General features: G+C 42.6%; 1 protein-coding gene across 2 annotated transcripts in view; it reads left to right on the top strand.

Annotated features, from left to right (window-relative positions):
- Positions 1–17,836, top strand: part of megf10 (multiple EGF-like-domains 10) — a 116,588-nt gene that overhangs the window by 82,182 nt on the left and 16,570 nt on the right. For both annotated transcript variants that reach the window (XM_045693502.1, XM_014143939.2), the window contains exons 9-12: positions 7,434–7,646; positions 10,389–10,563; positions 10,989–11,109; positions 11,624–11,787. In XM_045693502.1, coding sequence (XP_045549458.1) covers positions 7,434–7,646; positions 10,389–10,563; positions 10,989–11,109; positions 11,624–11,787 — 673 coding nt within the window. The remainder of the gene's footprint in view (positions 1–7,433; positions 7,647–10,388; positions 10,564–10,988; positions 11,110–11,623; positions 11,788–17,836) is intronic.

The raw sequence follows: 17,836 nt of genomic DNA, 5'->3' as shown, positions 1-17,836 counted from the left end.
CCATGTTGACCATGGAAACATGTAGACCGTGGAAACCATGGAAAATATGTAGACCATGGAAACAATGTGTAGACCATGGAAACCATGTAGACCATGGAAACCATGTAGACAATGGAAACATGTAGACCATGGAAACCATGTAGACCATGGAAACCATGTGTAGCCATGTGTAGACCATGGAAACCATGTAGACAATGGAAACCATGTAGACCATGGAAACATGTAGACCATGGAAACCATATTGACCATGGAAACATGTAGACCGTGGAAACCATGGACAAGATGTAGACCATAGAAACAATGTGTAGACCATGAAAACCATATGTAGACCATGGAAACCATGTGTAGACAATGCAAACCATGTAGACCATGGAAACCATGTGTGGACCATGGAAACCATGAAGACAATGTAGACCATGTAGACCATGGAAACCATGTAGACCATGGAAACCATGTGTAGACCATGTGTAGACCATGAAACCATGTAGACCATTTAAACCATGTGTAGACCATGGAAACCATGTATAGGCGATGGAAACCATGTGTAGACCATGGAAACTATGTGTAGACAATTGAAACCATGTAGACCATGGAAACCATGTGTAGACCATGGAAACCATGTAGACAATGGAAACCATGTAGACCATGGAAACATGTAGACCATGGAAACCATGTAGACAATGGAAACATGTAGACCGTGGAAACCATGGCAAATATGTAGACCATGGAAACCATGTGTAGACCATGGAAACCATGTATAGATGATGGAAACCATGTGTAGATCATGGAAACTATGTGTAGACAATGGAAACCATGTAGACAATATAAACCATGTAGACAATGGAGACCATGGAAACCATGTGTAGACCATGGAAACATGGAATCCATGAAAACCATGTTTAGACCATGGAAACCATGTGTAGACAATGGAAACCATGTAGACCATGGAAACCTTGGAAACCATGTAGACAATGGAAACCATGGAAACCATGCAAGCCATGGAAACCATGTAGACAATGGAAACCATGTAGACCATGGAAACCATGTGTAGACCATAGAAACCATGTGTAGACCATGGAAACCATGTAGACAATGGAAACCATGTATACCATGGAAACCATGTGTAGACCATAGAAACCATGTGTAGACCATAGAAACCAAGTGTAGACATGGAAACCATGTAGACAATGGAAACCATGTAGACCATGGAAACCTTGGAAACCATGGAAACCATGTAGACAATAGAAACCATGTAGACAATGGAAACCATGTGTAGACCATGGAAACATTGAATCCATGGAAGCCATGTTTAGACCATGGAAACCATGTAGACAATGGAAACCATGTAGACCATGGAAACATGTAGACCATTTAAACCATGTAGACCATGAAAACATGTAGACCGTGGAAACCATGGAAATATGTAGACCATGGAAACCATGTGTAGACCATGGAAACCATGTATAGACGATGGAAACCATGTGTAGATCATGGAAACTATGTGTAGACAATGGAAACCATGTAGACAATGGAAACCATGTTGACCATGGAAACCATGTTGACCATGGAAACATGTAGACCATGGAAACCATGTAGACCATGGAAACATGTAGACCATGGAAACATGTAGAACATGGAAACCATGTAGACCATGGAAACCACGGTAAATATGTAGACCATGGAAACCATGTGTAGCCCATGGAAACAATGTGTAGCCATGTGTAGACCATGGAAACCATGTGTAGCCATGTGTAGACCATGGAAACCATGTAGACCATGGAAACATGTAGACCATGGATACCATGTAGACCGTGGAAACCATGGAAAATATGTAGACCATGGAAACAATGTGTAGACCATGGAAACAATGTGTAGCCATGTGTAGACCATGGAAACCATGTGTAGCCATGTGTAGACCATGGAAACCATGTAGACAATGGAAACCATGTAGATAATGGAAACCATGTAGACCAAGGAAACATGTAGACCATGGAAACCATGTAGACCATGGAAACCATGTTGACCATGGAAACATGTAGACCGTGGAAACCATGGAAAATATGTAGACCATGGAAACCATGTAGACAATGGAAACCATGTAGACAATGGAAACCATGTAGATAATGGAAACCATGTAGACCAAGGAAACCATGTGTAGCCATGTGTAGACCATGGAAACCATGTAGACCATGGAAACCATGTAGACAATGGAAACCATGTAGATAATGGAAACCATGTAGACCAAGGAAACATGTAGACCATGGAAACCATGTTGACCATGGAAACATGTAGACCGTGGAAACCATGGAAAATATGTAGACCATGGAAACAATGTGTAGACCATGGAAACCATGTAGACCATGGAAACCATGTAGACAATGGAAACATGTAGACCATGGAAACCATGTAGACCATGGAAACCATGTGTAGCCATGTGTAGACCATGGAAACCATGTAGACAATGGAAACCATGTAGACCATGGAAACATGTAGACCATGGAAACCATATTGACCATGGAAACATGTAGACCGTGGAAACCATGGACAAGATGTAGACCATAGAAACAATGTGTAGACCATGAAAACCATATGTAGACCATGGAAACCATGTGTAGACAATGCAAACCATGTAGACCATGGAAACCATGTGTGGACCATGGAAACCATGAAGACAATGTAGACCATGTAGACCATGGAAACCATGTAGACCATGGAAACCATGTTAGACCTGTGTAGACCATGAAACCATGTAGACCATTTAAACCATGTGTAGACCATGGAAACCATGTATAGGCGATGACCATGTGTAGACCATGGAAACTATGTGTAGACAATTGAAACCATGTAGACCATGGAAACCATGTGTAGACCATGGAAACCATGTAGACAATGGAAACCATGTAGACCATGGAAACATGTAGACCATGGAAACCATGTAGACAATGGAAACATGTAGACCGTGGAAACCATGGCAAATATGTAGACCATGGAAACCATGTGTAGACCATGGAAACCATGTATAGATGATGGAAACCATGTGTAGATCATGGAAACTATGTGTAGACAATGGAAACCATGTAGACAATGGAAACCATGTTGACCATGGAAGCCATGCAGACCATGGAAACATGTAGACCATGGAAACCATGTAGACCATGGAAACATGTAGACCATGGAAACATGTAGAACATGGAAACCATGTAGACCATGGAAACCACGGTAAATATGTAGACCATGGAAACCATGTGTAGCCCATGGAAACCATGTGTAGACCATGGAAACCATGTGTAGCCATGTGTAGACCATGGAAACCATGTAGACAATGGAAACCATGTAGACCATGGAAACATGTAGACCATGTAGACCATTGAAAATATGGAGACCATGAAAACAATGTGTAGACCATGGATACCATGTAGACCATGGAAACCATGTAGACCATGGAAACCATGTTGACCATGGAAACCATGTTGACAATGGAAACCATGTAGACCATGGAAACCATGTGTAGCCATGTGTAGACCATGGAAACCATGTAGACAATGGAAACCATGTAGACCATGGAAACCATGTAGACCATGGAAACCATGTTGACCATGGAAACATGTATACCGTAGAAACCATGGAAAAGATGTAGACCATAGAAACAAAGTGTAGACCATGGAAACCATGTAGACCATGGAAACCATATGGAAACCATGTGTAGACCATGGAAACCATGTGTAGACCATGGAAACCATGTAGACTATGGAAACCATGTAGACCATGGAAACCATGGAAACCATGTGTAGACCATGGAAACCATGTAGACCATGGAAACCATGTGTAGACCATGGAAACCATGGAAACGTGATTGATACCTTAGCATCTATTCCATCCCAGCCGTTTGTTTGAGCGTGTCCTTCTATATCTCCGGCCCACCAGCCTCCTCTGGTGTGGGAGGGTAACGTTTACCATGTCTCACAGTAATTGACCCCATATGACACTAGGGTGCATTGTTTGGTTTATCCTGTAGCATAGCACAAACAGGATTCTTCATGTAAAGTGAACAGTTAGTAACTTAGTTCCCAGTCTCACGAGAACATTGTTGTTGGTCACATGCTTGGTAAACAACAGGTGTAGACTAACAGTGAAATGCTTACTGATGGGTCCTTTTCCAACAAAGATATTATGCACTTATACAGTATATTATACTAATACCAGGGTGCTTTCTTGGGTTTACCCTGTAGCATACCATCAACAGGACACTTCATATAAAGTTAAGTTAGTTCCCATGTGTCTTCCACAGAATCCTCTCAGCTGCCCCTAGTGTTGTACAGTAGTTGCTGTTGCTTTGTGACTTCATATCTTTGACACACGCCATCTGTCGGGCAAATGAATGAGCGTGTCCTATCGGCATGCTTTGAATCCCGTTTAGCGTGACAGCTCCATGCATTATGAGTGGTGGGGGGGACGCTAACACTGCTAAGACCATTAAGGCTGCTTGCACTAGAGAATGCTAACTTTGCTAAGATTGCCCCTTAGCTTCCCTGAGTGAGATAGATAGGGTTGAGAGGGTATAGCGTAGTACCCAGTCCCCTAGGGAGATAGAGGGATATCAACAACTGGAAATGAAGGAGACCAGTGCACAGTCTGCTCACTTAGCCAATGGTGGTGGAATGTGGGAATGATATTATGGATATGACTTGGGAATGGAAGGAAATTTGGGGATTTTGTTAGGCAAGCTGGTGTCCTCTGTGTTGTAAAAGGAATGTTCAGTATATTATGATGTTACTTGGGTTTTGGGGCTGTGTGTGCGTACGTGTGTATGTGTTTATGTGCGTGCGTGCGTGCGTGCGTGTGTGCGTGTGTGTGTGTGTGCGTGTGTGTGTGTGTGTGTGTGTGTGTGTGTGTGTGTGTGTACAAACAGCTTCAGTCTGACTCACAAAAACAACACACACACACACAAATCATGCTTTAATAAGGAATGAAATAAGGAGATAGCGAGAGAGGGAGAGAGAGAGAGAGAAAGTAAATAATTAAAATAAGTGTAAAAATATATAGTATGCAGTGGTCCCTTTAGAATAATCTGGAAAGTAGTAAGACAGAAGTAGTGCTGTTAGTGGGATTCATGTGTCACATTCCATATGAATTCAAGTGTCAAAAACAGTTCCGTTCAGTTGTTCTCAGCTGGTTTCCATATGTGTCCTTTCTGACCTTGAATCTATCCATTCTCCTCTCCCTGATATTATGCTATTGCAACATGCTTTCAGCATACCTGCTGGCCACCTATGTCATAAACAAAGCTTGATTTTCTTACCAATATCTATAATCAGTGGTTGGTCCCAGATACCTATGATATTGGATTTTAAACAGTGTGTTTACGAATCGCCTGCTTTTCATAGCAATTAGGCCCAATTGCTGAACACTGTTGCTCCTGTAATGACTGCTCTTCCTGAAAAGTTGAAGCGTCTTTAGAAATATGAGAACAATATGCACAACGGGTCATTTTCAGAATGTAAGTGTGTCTTACTGTGTAGTGTTTTTTCTCTCTATATATTTTTTGTATTTTCCCCCCTTTTTCTCCCCAATTTCGATCTTGTCTCATCGCAGCAACTCCTCAAAGGGCTCACAAGAGGCGAAGGTGGAGTCATGCGTCCTTGAAGCATGACCCGCCTAACCGGGAACTTTAACACCCGCCAGCTTAACCTGGAAGCCAGCCGCACCAATGTGTCTGAGGAAACACCGTTCAACTGGCGACAGCCTGCAGGCACCCGGCCCTCCACAAGGATTTACTAGAGTGCGATGAGCCAAGTAAAGCTCCCCCGACCAAACGCTCCCCTAACTCGTACAACGCTGGGCCAATTGTGCGACATCTTATGGGACTCCCGGCCACAGCCGGTTGTGGCACAGACCGGGAATGAACCTGGGTCTGTAGTAACCCCTCTAGGACTGCGATGCAGTTCCTTAGACCGCTGTGTCACTCAGGAGGCCATGTTTTTTCTTTGCTAATGTTCTAGTTCTCCCTGTTAAACTATACCTGCCTATACCGGTGTAGGATCTTAATTTGAGCCAGTTTGCTACAGCAGGAAAAAAAAAATCCTGGAGCAACAGGAAATGTGAATTATTATGTGGATTATAATTAATGGACATTTTTGTAGAGGTTTGTAAATTTTCCGTTAGGGAAAATCAGGTCTGAATTTTTGAAAGTGGAAATTACAAACTTTTTAAAACTCAACTACACTACAAGTTTGCATTTCCTGCTGTGCAGGAAAATTCTCAGCAACAAAATAGTGACCAAATTAAGATCATACATCTGTATGGGCTTGAACACACCAATAGCGTTTGCCTGCAGAGACTATTTGCATACCGGTTTTACATGTAGAATGGCGCGAAAATGACATACTGAATCAAATCAAATCAAATGTATTTATATAGCCCTTCTTACATCAGCTGATATCTCAAAGTGCTGTACAGAAACCCAGCCTAAAACCCCAAACAGCAAGCAATGCAGGTGTAGAAGCACGGTGGCTAGGAAAAACTCCCTAGAAAGGCCAAAACCTAGGAAGAAACCTAGAGAGGAACCAGGCTATGATGGGTGGCCAGTCCTCTTCTGGCTGTGCCGGGTGGAGATTATAACAGCACATGGCCAAGATGTTCAAATGTTCATAAATGACCAGCATGGTCAAATAATAATAATCATAGTAGTTGTCGAGGGTGCAACCAGTCAGTAACACAAGAGTAAGTGTCAGTTGGCTTTTTCATAGCCGATCTTTGAGAGTATCTCTACCGCTCCTGCTGTCTCTAGAGAGTTGAAAACAGCAGGTCTGGGACAGGTAGCACGTCCGGTGAACAGGTCAGGGTTCCAGCAGGTCTGGGACAGCAGGTCTGGGACAGGTAGCACGTCCGGTGAACAGGTCAGGGTTCCATAGCCGCGGGCAGAACAGTTGGAACTGGAGCAGCAGCACGGCCAGGTGGACTGGGGACAGCAAGGAGTCATCAAGCCAGGTAGTCCTGAGGCATGGTCCTAGAGAGTGAAAGAAAGAAAGAGAGAATTAGAGAGAGCATATTTAAATTCACACAAGACACCGGAAAAGACAAGAGAAATACTCCAGATGTGACAGACTGACCCTAGCCCCCCGACACATAAACTACTGCAGCATAAATACTGGAGGCTGAGACAGGAGGGGTCAGGAAACACTGTGGCCCCATCCAATGAAACCCCCGGACAGGGCCAAAGGATCAGTAGAAGGATCAGTAGACGAACGGGAGATCCACATTCGGTGCAATGTGTCACAGTATTAGTCACATTATGTCCCCACTTGCAGTATGTTGCAGTATGTACAGAGACACTATCCTTAAACCTGGCCTTGAGCAGTAGTCAAGAAGTTCCCTCACAGGAAAAATAAAGTTATTTGAAATGAATTGAATTGACCCATCGCCCTTCTCTCCAGGTGCCAGGAAGAGTGTCCGGTGGGTACATTCGGCGTATCCTGCCGCCAGACGTGTCGCTGTGAGAACGGAGCCAAGTGCTACCACATCAGTGGCGCGTGTCTGTGTGAACCGGGCTACACGGGGGAGATGTGCGAGGTGCGCCTCTGTCCCGAGGGACACTATGGTCTCAAGTGTGACAAGAGGTGTCCCTGCCACGCCGAGAACACACGCAGGTAATACCCACTCATTGGCACAGATGATACAATATACGTAGCAGTGCATACAACACAATACAGTATATTACATTATCCCTGAGCTCATTCTAGAATGAACATTATAAACTGGGTGGTTCGAACATTTCTTTTTACTGCTCTAATTACCTTGGTAACCAGTTTATAATAGCAATAAGGCACCTCAGGGGTTTGTGGTATATGGGCAATATACCAAGGCTAAGGGCTGTATCCACGCACTCCGCGTTGTGTCCCTCGAAATAATAATTATCCCTGAGATCATTCTAGAATGGACATTCTATAATCATGCTCTAATCTATAATGGAGATCATCCTATAAGGATAATGTAATTATCCCTGAGATCATTCTAGAATGGACATTCTATAATCATGCTCTAATCTATAATGGAGATCATCCTATAAGGATAATGTAATTATCCCTTAGATCATTCTAGAATGGACATTCTATAATCATGCTCTAATCTATAATGGTGATCATCCCATGAGGATAATGTAATTATCCCTGAGATCATTCTAGAATGGACATTCTATAATCATGCTCTAATCTATAATGGTGATCATCCCATGAGGATAATGTAATTATCCTTGTACTAATTACACTACTCACAACCATTACCATGCTCCACCAATTGAGCCACCCGAATTATTGATCTATCATTGAATTGTTTTATTCAGCCCTATACATCTCACAGTACATTGAATTGTTGTATTCAGCCCTACACCTCTCACAGTACATTGAATTGTTTTATTCAGCCCTACACCTCTCACAGTACATTGAATTGTTGTATTCAGCCCTACACCTCTCACAGAACATTGATTGTACTACAGTAACATTAATGATTCAAAGTTTAACAAGACCGTTGGTCACTCAAAGTGTGTGTGTGTGTGTGTGTGTGTGTGTGTGTGTGTGTGTGTGTGTGTGTGTGTGTGTGTGTGTGTGTGTGTGTGTGTGTGTGTGTGTGTGTGTGTGTGTGTGTGTGTGTGTGTGTGTGTGTGTGTGTGTGTGCCTATGTGGCGGGTGGCTGGGTGGGTCGGAGGGGAGTCAGACAGTTCCCCATTGTGCCACTGCCTGTGTATTAGACAAACTGGCACAGCTGGCAGGCTCCATGTGTTGTGAGGGGGGACAGCTGCTCTGCTCTGTCTCAATGGGGCTGCTGTGTCAGGTAGGAGCAGCTGCTACTCAAACAGGTACCACGGCAACAACGGTATTGTGCCACATGTGCATGCAGCAAACCCGCCCCGGCTGTTACATTGTTTAATCCCGCCTCATGTGAGGGCATTTGGAGAAAGTTCTGGAGATATTCTGTTTAATTAGTGTTGTGTTAAGTACCAAAATAAATGTTTGAACCAATGACTGTATGGTTTGAACTTGATCTCTGAGGAATTGATTTATTTGGAGAGAAAAAAATATTGACACAATTACCTATATGCAAAGCTGGAAAATGTTGGAGATTGTGTTATTACTGTTCAGTACCAGTAGAAATGTTTGAACCAATGACTTTATGGTTTGAACCATAGAGGTACAAAGAGGACTTACTTTGTATCTGTGCTATAGTGGCTTCTGTGACAGCATGGGCGGTGCCATTGAGGGCTAGCACCATTTTAAAGTAGTACATTTTCTTCTTCTTTTATGTTTGAAAAAGTGTAAAGCTAATATTGGTGATTTCACCAATATTAGCCAAATCTTGTGTGTCACTAATTTATTGTGGCCACCCACTTGATGGCACCGATAAAGCTTAAAGCCATTATCAAACCATTGGTAACCCAATTTGAAGAAGAAGACAATGCTCTGATCATTGGCTGATCCCTCCAAACCCATAGGAATACCCATCCAGTTGACTACTTTAAAATGGTGGAAGCCCTCAATGTTAATATCCATGCTAAAACGGGTTTTATCCATCCAGAGCCCTCTTTCTAGCTCTATGGTCTTAACTCTGTATCCGAAAAGCTTATTCATTCATGAAAACTTTATTGACACACTTACATATATGACATACAGAGCTTTGGGGGTAAAGTGAGAGGTATAGATGTAATGAACGTATTCCTATGCCTTGGTTTCTTTATATTACACATTTAAGGCACTTTGCACTTTATGTTCTCTCTTTGGTTTGTTAAGTTGTTTCAACCCAGTATACAGCATATATTTGATTTGATATACAGAGGTTTCATGTGAAAATTCAACCGGTCATTGACTGTTTTCTGTTATTACAATGTTCCGGTATTGTTACATTTTCCCATGCTCTATTGGGTACTTCTTCTATTTTCCTTACAGTCAAATGAATGCTTGCCAAGGATCAACATTGGAACACATATAATCTTATAATGTAATAAATTATAGGCAAGCCGACTGGCTGTGACTCAAGAGATCATTCATTTCACATGAGATTTGATCAACCATGCAGAACAGTCAGATAGGTGTCAGCCAAGCACCTTATTAAGGTAATGAAATGAAATGGTAGAGAATTGTAGGGCAAATGTAAGGCAAGATAATACATTACCTTACCAAGCGTAAACACAACCCAAATAAATAAGACACTATAAAAGTCATTTGGCAAAACAAACATAAAAAATATCTTATACATTATTAATATGCTAGTCGTTCATTAGCTAGAAGCACATTTGAGTGTTGGCGTACTTGGTGTCCAGACAAGATGTCACAACAGAGTTATCCGATGATATCAATGACAGTCCATTGTCCTCTTTTGTCTCCCTGTTTTGTGCCCAGCTGCCACCCGATGTCTGGCGAGTGCTCGTGCCAGCCTGGCTGGTCGGGGACCTACTGTAACGAGACATGTACGCCCGGCTTCTTCGGCGAGTCGTGCCAGCAAGTGTGCCAATGCCAGAATGGTGCCGACTGCCACAGCGTGACCGGGGAGTGTATCTGTGCTCCTGGCTTCAAGGTAAAGCCGCTATGAGGGGTCTAGGAAGGCTCTGTGAAAGGTTATGAAGGCTAATGAGTAGTAATATACTCCATGTCCAGTCTAATGAAGCTACAGTTGCCTAAATCATTCATAACATTAGTGAATTTACATTGTGTTCTGAAGAAGTAACAGTTGACTTTATTAAGGTGTTGTATACTTGGAATTGTAAGAAGGTCCAAGGATTGGACTGACTTAGTCTGGAGCATTCTAACAGACTGTCTGACAGACAGTATTCGCTCCTAATTCCATTGTGATGTTACCTGGGTCATGTTCAATAGGGAGAAAATGTATGAAATGTTTTCTACGGTATGCCTCACTGAACACGACCCACTTACCACGTATGATGAATAACACAAAGTCAATTAAACTATAGTACAGGAATGCTAACAGTATTTCCATTGCAGGGGTCTGACTGTTCCACAGCCTGCCCATCAGGGACCCACGGGATCAACTGCTCTGCCACGTGTGGCTGTAAGAATGGGGCACAGTGCTCTTCAGTGGATGGAGCCTGCTCCTGTAAAGCAGGTAGGCTACTAACACCAGGGAATGCTGCATGTGTAAGGCTAGCCCATTCAAGGAGCACATACAGTAGAAATACAGTAGAAATACAATAGAATACAGTAGAAATACAGAACAAATGCAGTAGAAATACAGTAGAATATAGTGAAAATACAGTAGAAATACAGTAGAATATAGTAGAAATACTGTAGAATAAAGAAAAAAAACTGTAGAAATGCAGTAGAATACAGTAGAATATAGTAAAAATCCAGTAGAATATAGTAAAAATACAGTAGAAATGCAGTAGAAATACAGTAGAAATCTAAACTTACATACGAAAGCAAAACTTAATTTGTCATTTGTGGATCTGCTGGATCATTCTACTAAAGCAGTGGCATTTGTGTACGACGCTTTGGGGACCAAATAATATTCTCAATAAAAGATTTACAAACATACCTGTAGACACTAGTTCATTTGAGAGAAATTGACTACTCCTCTGTTAAACTATGTTGATGTTCAAAATGTCTTCTCCCCCCTCCAGGTTGGCACGGAGTGCACTGCTCCATTAACTGCCCCAGTGGCACATGGGGGCTGGGGTGTAACCTCACCTGTATGTGTGGCAACGGGGGCGCCTGCAACGCCCTCAACGGACAGTGCACATGTGCCCCCGGCTGGAGGGGCGAGAGGTGTGACCTCCACTGCCAGGTAAGTGATGTTGTCCCCCCCACCCACCCCTGTCGCACAGTGATGACATCATTATAGATTATAACACTCTTATTATCTTCCTATAATATTATGATGAATGTGTAAAACGTAATAGGCATATATATATATTATTATCTCAACTTAATTTCAGTTGAGAAAAAGGTGGTGAAAGCTTTGATATGATCAAACCACAGTACACTCTTCCTAGATGCATTGCGTACAATGCTGGCTTTGATAGGGATCTGTGAACTACAATATGCACAGTTAGATATACATCACACCAGTGCTTAATTTGAGCTTGATCCTGCCGGAACAGAATCTGGCACCTCTTTGTTTTGGACTGTTTTGTTCTAGAACCTATTTGGATCCTGTACCTCTCGTGGCATTTAAAATAATGTACTTTTTTTTACGTACAAATTATAATTAAAGCGATCTAAGTTCATTTGAGTGTCGTTAATTCTCCTGTCCCCACAAAAAAAACGTTATGGGAAATAGTAGATTTTCAGCCCGGGCCTAATATTCTAAGAGTTCGGGTTTGGCCGTACCGGGTTTATGGTTTGCGTAACATTGTACCTAACGCTTGGCCGTGGCTGTGTGAGAAGCATGCCAGTATCTCTCACATAACTAGAATTAGATGAACTTTCTATGATCTCTCTCTCTCTCTGCTGATAGACATGAGCCTGCAACTACATTTACATTTACATTTAAGTCATTTAGCAGACGCTCTTATCCAGAGCGACTTACAAATTGGTGCATTCACCTTATAATATCCAGTGGAACAACCACTTTACAATAGTGCATCTAAATCTTTTAGGGGGGGGTTAGAAGGATTACTTTATCCTATCCCAGGTATTCCTTAAAGAGGTGGGGTTTCAGGTGTCTCCGGAAGGTGGTGATTGACTCCGCTGTCCTGGCGTCGTGAGGGAGCTTGTTCCACCATTGGGGTGCCAGAGCAGCGAACAGTTTTGACTGGGCTGAGCGGGAACTGTGCTTCCTCAGAGGTAGGGAGGCGAGCAGGCCAGAGGTGGATGAACGCAGTGCCCTTGTTTGGGTGTAGGGCCTGATCAGAGCCTGAAGGTACGGAGGTGCCGTTCCCCTCACAGCTCCGTAGGCAAGCACCATGGTCTTGTAGCGGATGCGAGCTTCGACTGGAAGCCAGTGGAGAGAGCGGAGGAGCGGGGTGACATGAGAGAACTTGGGAAGGTTGAACACCAGACGGGCTGCGGCGTTCTGGATGAGTTGTAGGGGTTTAATGGCACAGGCAGGGAGCCCAGCCAACAACGAGTTGCAGTAATCCAGACGGGAGATGACAAGTGCCTGGATTAGGACCTGCGCCGCTTCCTGTGTGAGGCAGGGTCGTACTCTGCGAATGTTGTAGAGCATGAACCTACAGGATCGGGTCACCGCCTTGATGTTAGTGGCGAACGACAGGGTGTTGTCCAGGGTCACGCCGAGGCTCTTAGCACTCTGGGAGGAGGACACAAGGGAGTTGTCAACCGTGATGGCGAGATCATGGAACGGGCAGTCCTTCCCCGGGAGGAAGAGCAGCTCCGTCTTGCCGAGGTTCAGCTTGAGGTGGTGATCCGTCATCCACACTGATATGTCTGCCAGACATGCAGAGATGCGATTCGCCACCTGGTTGTCAGAAGGGGGAAAGGAGAAGATTAATTGTGTGTCATCTGCATAGCAATGATATGAGAGAGCATGTGAGGATATGACAGAGCCAAGTGACTTGGTGTATAGCGAGAATAGGAGTGGGCCTAGAACAGAGCCCTGGGGGACACCAGTGGTGAGAGCACGTGGTGCGGAGACAGATTCTCGCCACGCTACCTGGTAGGAGCGACCTGTCAGGTAGGACGCAATCCAAGCGTGGGCCGCGCCGGAGATGCCCAGCTCGGAGAGGGTGGAGAGGAGGATCTGATGGTTCACGGTATCAAAGGCAGCAGATAGGTCTAGAAGGATGAGAGCAGAGGAGAGAGAGTTAGCTTTAGCAGTGCGGAGAGCCTCCGTGACACAGAGAAGAGCAGTCTCAGTTGAATGACCAGTCTTGAAACCTGACTGATTAGGATCAAGAAGGTCATTCTGAGAGAGATAGCAAGAGAGCTGGCCAAGGACGGCACGTTCAAGAGTTTTGGAGAGAAAGGAAAGAAGGGATACTGGTCTGTAGTTGTTGACATCGGAGGGATCGAGTGTAGGTTTTTTCAGAAGGGGTGCAACTCTCGCTCTCTTGAAGACGGAAGGGACGTAGCCAGCGGTCAAGGATGAGTTGATGCAACTCTCATCTCTCCAGCGTTGCACTTTATCCTTTATTTACTTATAGAAGCATAGCAGCACGAAGGGTTCTGAAGGAACTGCAGCACCCCTGATAAATTGAAATACATTTGCCAAAGTTATTGAAATACTGCTATCTGTTGATGAAATCATTCAGAATAGCCAATTACACCATGAGAATGCCTATAATGTAGCCACAGATCAATAGCTTATTTTTTTAAATAGCCTAACTGTGGATTGTAGCCCAATAACAAGCAATAGCCAACAGTCGGGAACTCGCAGCAAATCTGTCAGTGAAAAAACATAATGCAGACAAAACAGCCCTTTCTCAATATTTCAAATACAATCGAGGGAAAACACAGGTTGGAAAGCAAATGGCTCCTTCTGAAAGCGAATATTATGCTGACTGATCAACTTCCAAATATTGTTTTACTAAAGAGAGAGAGAGAGACAAAGAGAGACAGAGAGAGGGGCTTTTGCCACAAAGCATCGGCCATCACCAGCGAGTGAGCTGCGCATTATTGGGTCAGTCAGTGAAACTGGAAAGCATTTTTAACTCCCTCCTCATATTGTAGCCTACAATATGTGTCTCCACACACCTAGGGATAGGCTATTGATGGATTCAAGACAAGGTCATTTTCACTGATCTTAGATTCTCAGTTTGTCAGTGTCAAAGTAGCCTGTCATTTCGATCATTTGTGCTGTATAAAAAAAAGATTCTGCCAAAGTCTCCAGTCATGTAAAATGACATAGAATTGAATGAAATGTGTTTAGAAAAGGACACATTTTTCCCAGACCCTAGGCTACTAAAAATGTTCCCCAAGTGTGCAACTTCTTCAAGTGCCTCTACTGTACTGCTCTATGTCACTACGCAAATAACACGAAATGTATTATAAAGGTGATTTTTTTCCAGTACCTCAGAACTCCCCAGGTCACTCCCCTCTTGCGCTAACTTTTTGTTTCCGACATCTCCCGATTTACAAATGAACAACTGATTTACAAATGAACAACTGCGTCACACTGAATCTGACCTCCATAGAAGTTGAGCAGCATTCTTACAGCCAATTTGCATGTGAGAAACTTGGAAACTCGCAAATGTGAAACTTGTGAAAGTGTGTTTCGTGGCCAATTGCTCCCTTGAAGAAACTGCAGCTCTAGCACTTGCGGTGGAGTCTTGAGCAGTCACATGCTATGCTAAGCGCTAGTCCTTTGATCCACAGCTTTCCGTAATGATTTAGCAAATCCACCCTCTTCCAAGAGCTACTCACAATTCAGGAAGTCAGGAGTTGGTGGATTAAGACTCGTTTCCCAATAGCTTGGCGTCGAGAAGCTCCAAATCTAGAGGATTTGTTCATATATCTGCATACAAAGCCATATACAGTATGCATGTCAGTTTAATGGTAGTTTCAAACAAGGTGGTGATGATGGAGGAGGTCAAATTACGATTTAAATCAGATACAGTGAAATGTGGAATGAATCAAACATAACAAATATTTCACTCAGATGTTTAATGTTAGTGTCCCTTAATAGAACGCATCACAAGTACTCAGTACTCAGTGTGAAATACCATACAGTATAATTCATATCGGCAGTTTTGTCTTCCGAGGTCCATAGTTTCAGGAGTTTTCCAGGGCACTGGTTTAATCTGGCGAGGATGAAAACAGTCTTTATTGAACACACATGAAATAAGCTCACCAAATCATAGGAGTACTCCTGGGTGAGCTGGTGTTTGCTTAAACCTATTCCAACACCAGTTATTTTCTGCATCATTTTCAATCCCCTATATTTTCTCTTAAATATATATATTATTTATACAGTACAAATCAAAAGTTTGGACACACCTACTCATTCAAGGGTTTTTCTTTATTTTTACTATTTTCTACATTGTAGAATAATAGTGAAGACATCAAAACTATGAAATAACACATATGGAATCATGTAGTAACCAAAAAAAGTGTTAAACAAATCAAAATATATTTAAGATTTTAGATTCTTCAAAGTATCCACCCTTTGCCTTGATGACAGCTTTGCACACTCTTGGCATTCTCTCAACCAGCTTCATGAGGTAGTCACCTGGAATGCATTTAAATTAACAGGTGCACCTTGTTAAAAGTTCATTTGTAGAGTACAGTGTGGTATACAGAAGATAGCCTTATTTGGTAAAAGACCAAGTCCACATTATGGCAAGAACAGCTCAAATAAGCAAAGAGAAATGATAGTCCATCATTATTTTAAGACATGAAGGTCAGTGAATCTGGAACATTTCAAGAACTTTGAAAGTTTCTTCAAGTGCAGTCGCAAAAAAACATCAAGCGCAATAAAGAAAAACACTTGAATGAGGAAGTGTGTCCAAACTTTTGACTTACACTGTATATAACATTCTATTGGTTGGGCCTCCCGAGTGGCACAGTGGTCTAAAGCCCTGCATCGCAGTGCTAGCTGTGCCACTAGAGAACCTGGTTCGAGTCCAGGCTCTGTCGCAGCCGGCCATGACCGTGGTGCACAATTGGCCCAGCATTGTCTGGGTTAGGGGAGGGTTTGGCCAGCAGGGATGTTTCTGTCCCATTGCGCGCTAGCGACTCCGGCTGGCTTCCGGGTTAAGTGGGTGTTGTGTCAAGAAGCAGTGCGGCTTGAAATAATATATAACATTGGTTGCAAGAATTATTGTATAAAACATTTAATTGAAAAACTCAAACTTTTCAATCCAGCGTTGTTTTGAACATCAGTTCATAAACCATGTGCCATGGAATCATCGAAAATCTCTTCCTAACTATTTTACAATCTAAGTTTTTTGGTCCTTAAATGAAACTGGCATACTTTTTTATTTATCACAATTTTCTTTAGCCAATTCTGGTCTTTAATGCAGACAAGTTCCTTACTTTCTCCCCTTTCCACTTGCCTCTTCCATTATTGCGGTAATGCTCAGAATAGTTGGTATTTTTGAGTAGAGCAGACATTTCAAGATATTTTTGTTACCTGCATGTGTGACATAACACCACCTGTCCTATTTATGATATCATTTACAAAGATTATACCTTTTTTAAACATTTGTCCAAAAATATATATTTTTATCAATTAGTATATTTGAGTTTAACCATAATATTTGTTCTGTCTTTTCTGGTGGATTAAACTGAAATTGCAACCAACTTTCTATGGCTTGTTTTAAAAATAGCGATATTTTGGAGATTATTTAATTTTCAAATAACTGAAAGTTTAAGGTTGTAATCTGAATAAAGGGGAAAAGGTCATTCTTGAACAAGGATGTGTCAGCGTGTGTAAAAGAGGCGAAGTCAGGTGCAGGAGAGTAGCGTGATGTAAACAGGCGCACTTTATTAAAGTTCCAAAACGAGAGCACAACATAAATCAAATGCGCTCAAAAACACGGAACATAACAAAAGTAAAGCGTGTAAAAAGACACCACAGCAACATGAAACAATTACACACAAAACATGATGGGAAACAGAGGGTTAAATACAAGTAGCTTAATTGGGGAAATGAAAACCAGGAGTGTATGGAAACAACACAAGACAAATGGATATATGAAAAATGGAGCGGCGATGGCTAGAAAGCCGGTGACGTCGATCGCCGAACGCCGCCCGAACAAGGAGGGGAGCCGACTTCGGCGGAAGTCGTGACAGGTTGAGACATTCTTACTAATCTGCTAGAGAACCAGTTCGAATTTAAGTATAGCTTTTGTATGACTGAAGCCTTTAGTGAGAGGTCTAATGCTTTAATATTTAATCATTTCTGCCCTCAGAATTCATATTCATTATATAAA

This window comes from Salmo salar, chromosome ssa01 (genome assembly GCF_905237065.1).
Source record: "Salmo salar chromosome ssa01, Ssal_v3.1, whole genome shotgun sequence".
Classification (NCBI taxonomy): Eukaryota; Metazoa; Chordata; class Actinopteri; order Salmoniformes; family Salmonidae; genus Salmo; species Salmo salar.
This window is presented reverse-complemented; position numbering and strand designations above follow the sequence as displayed.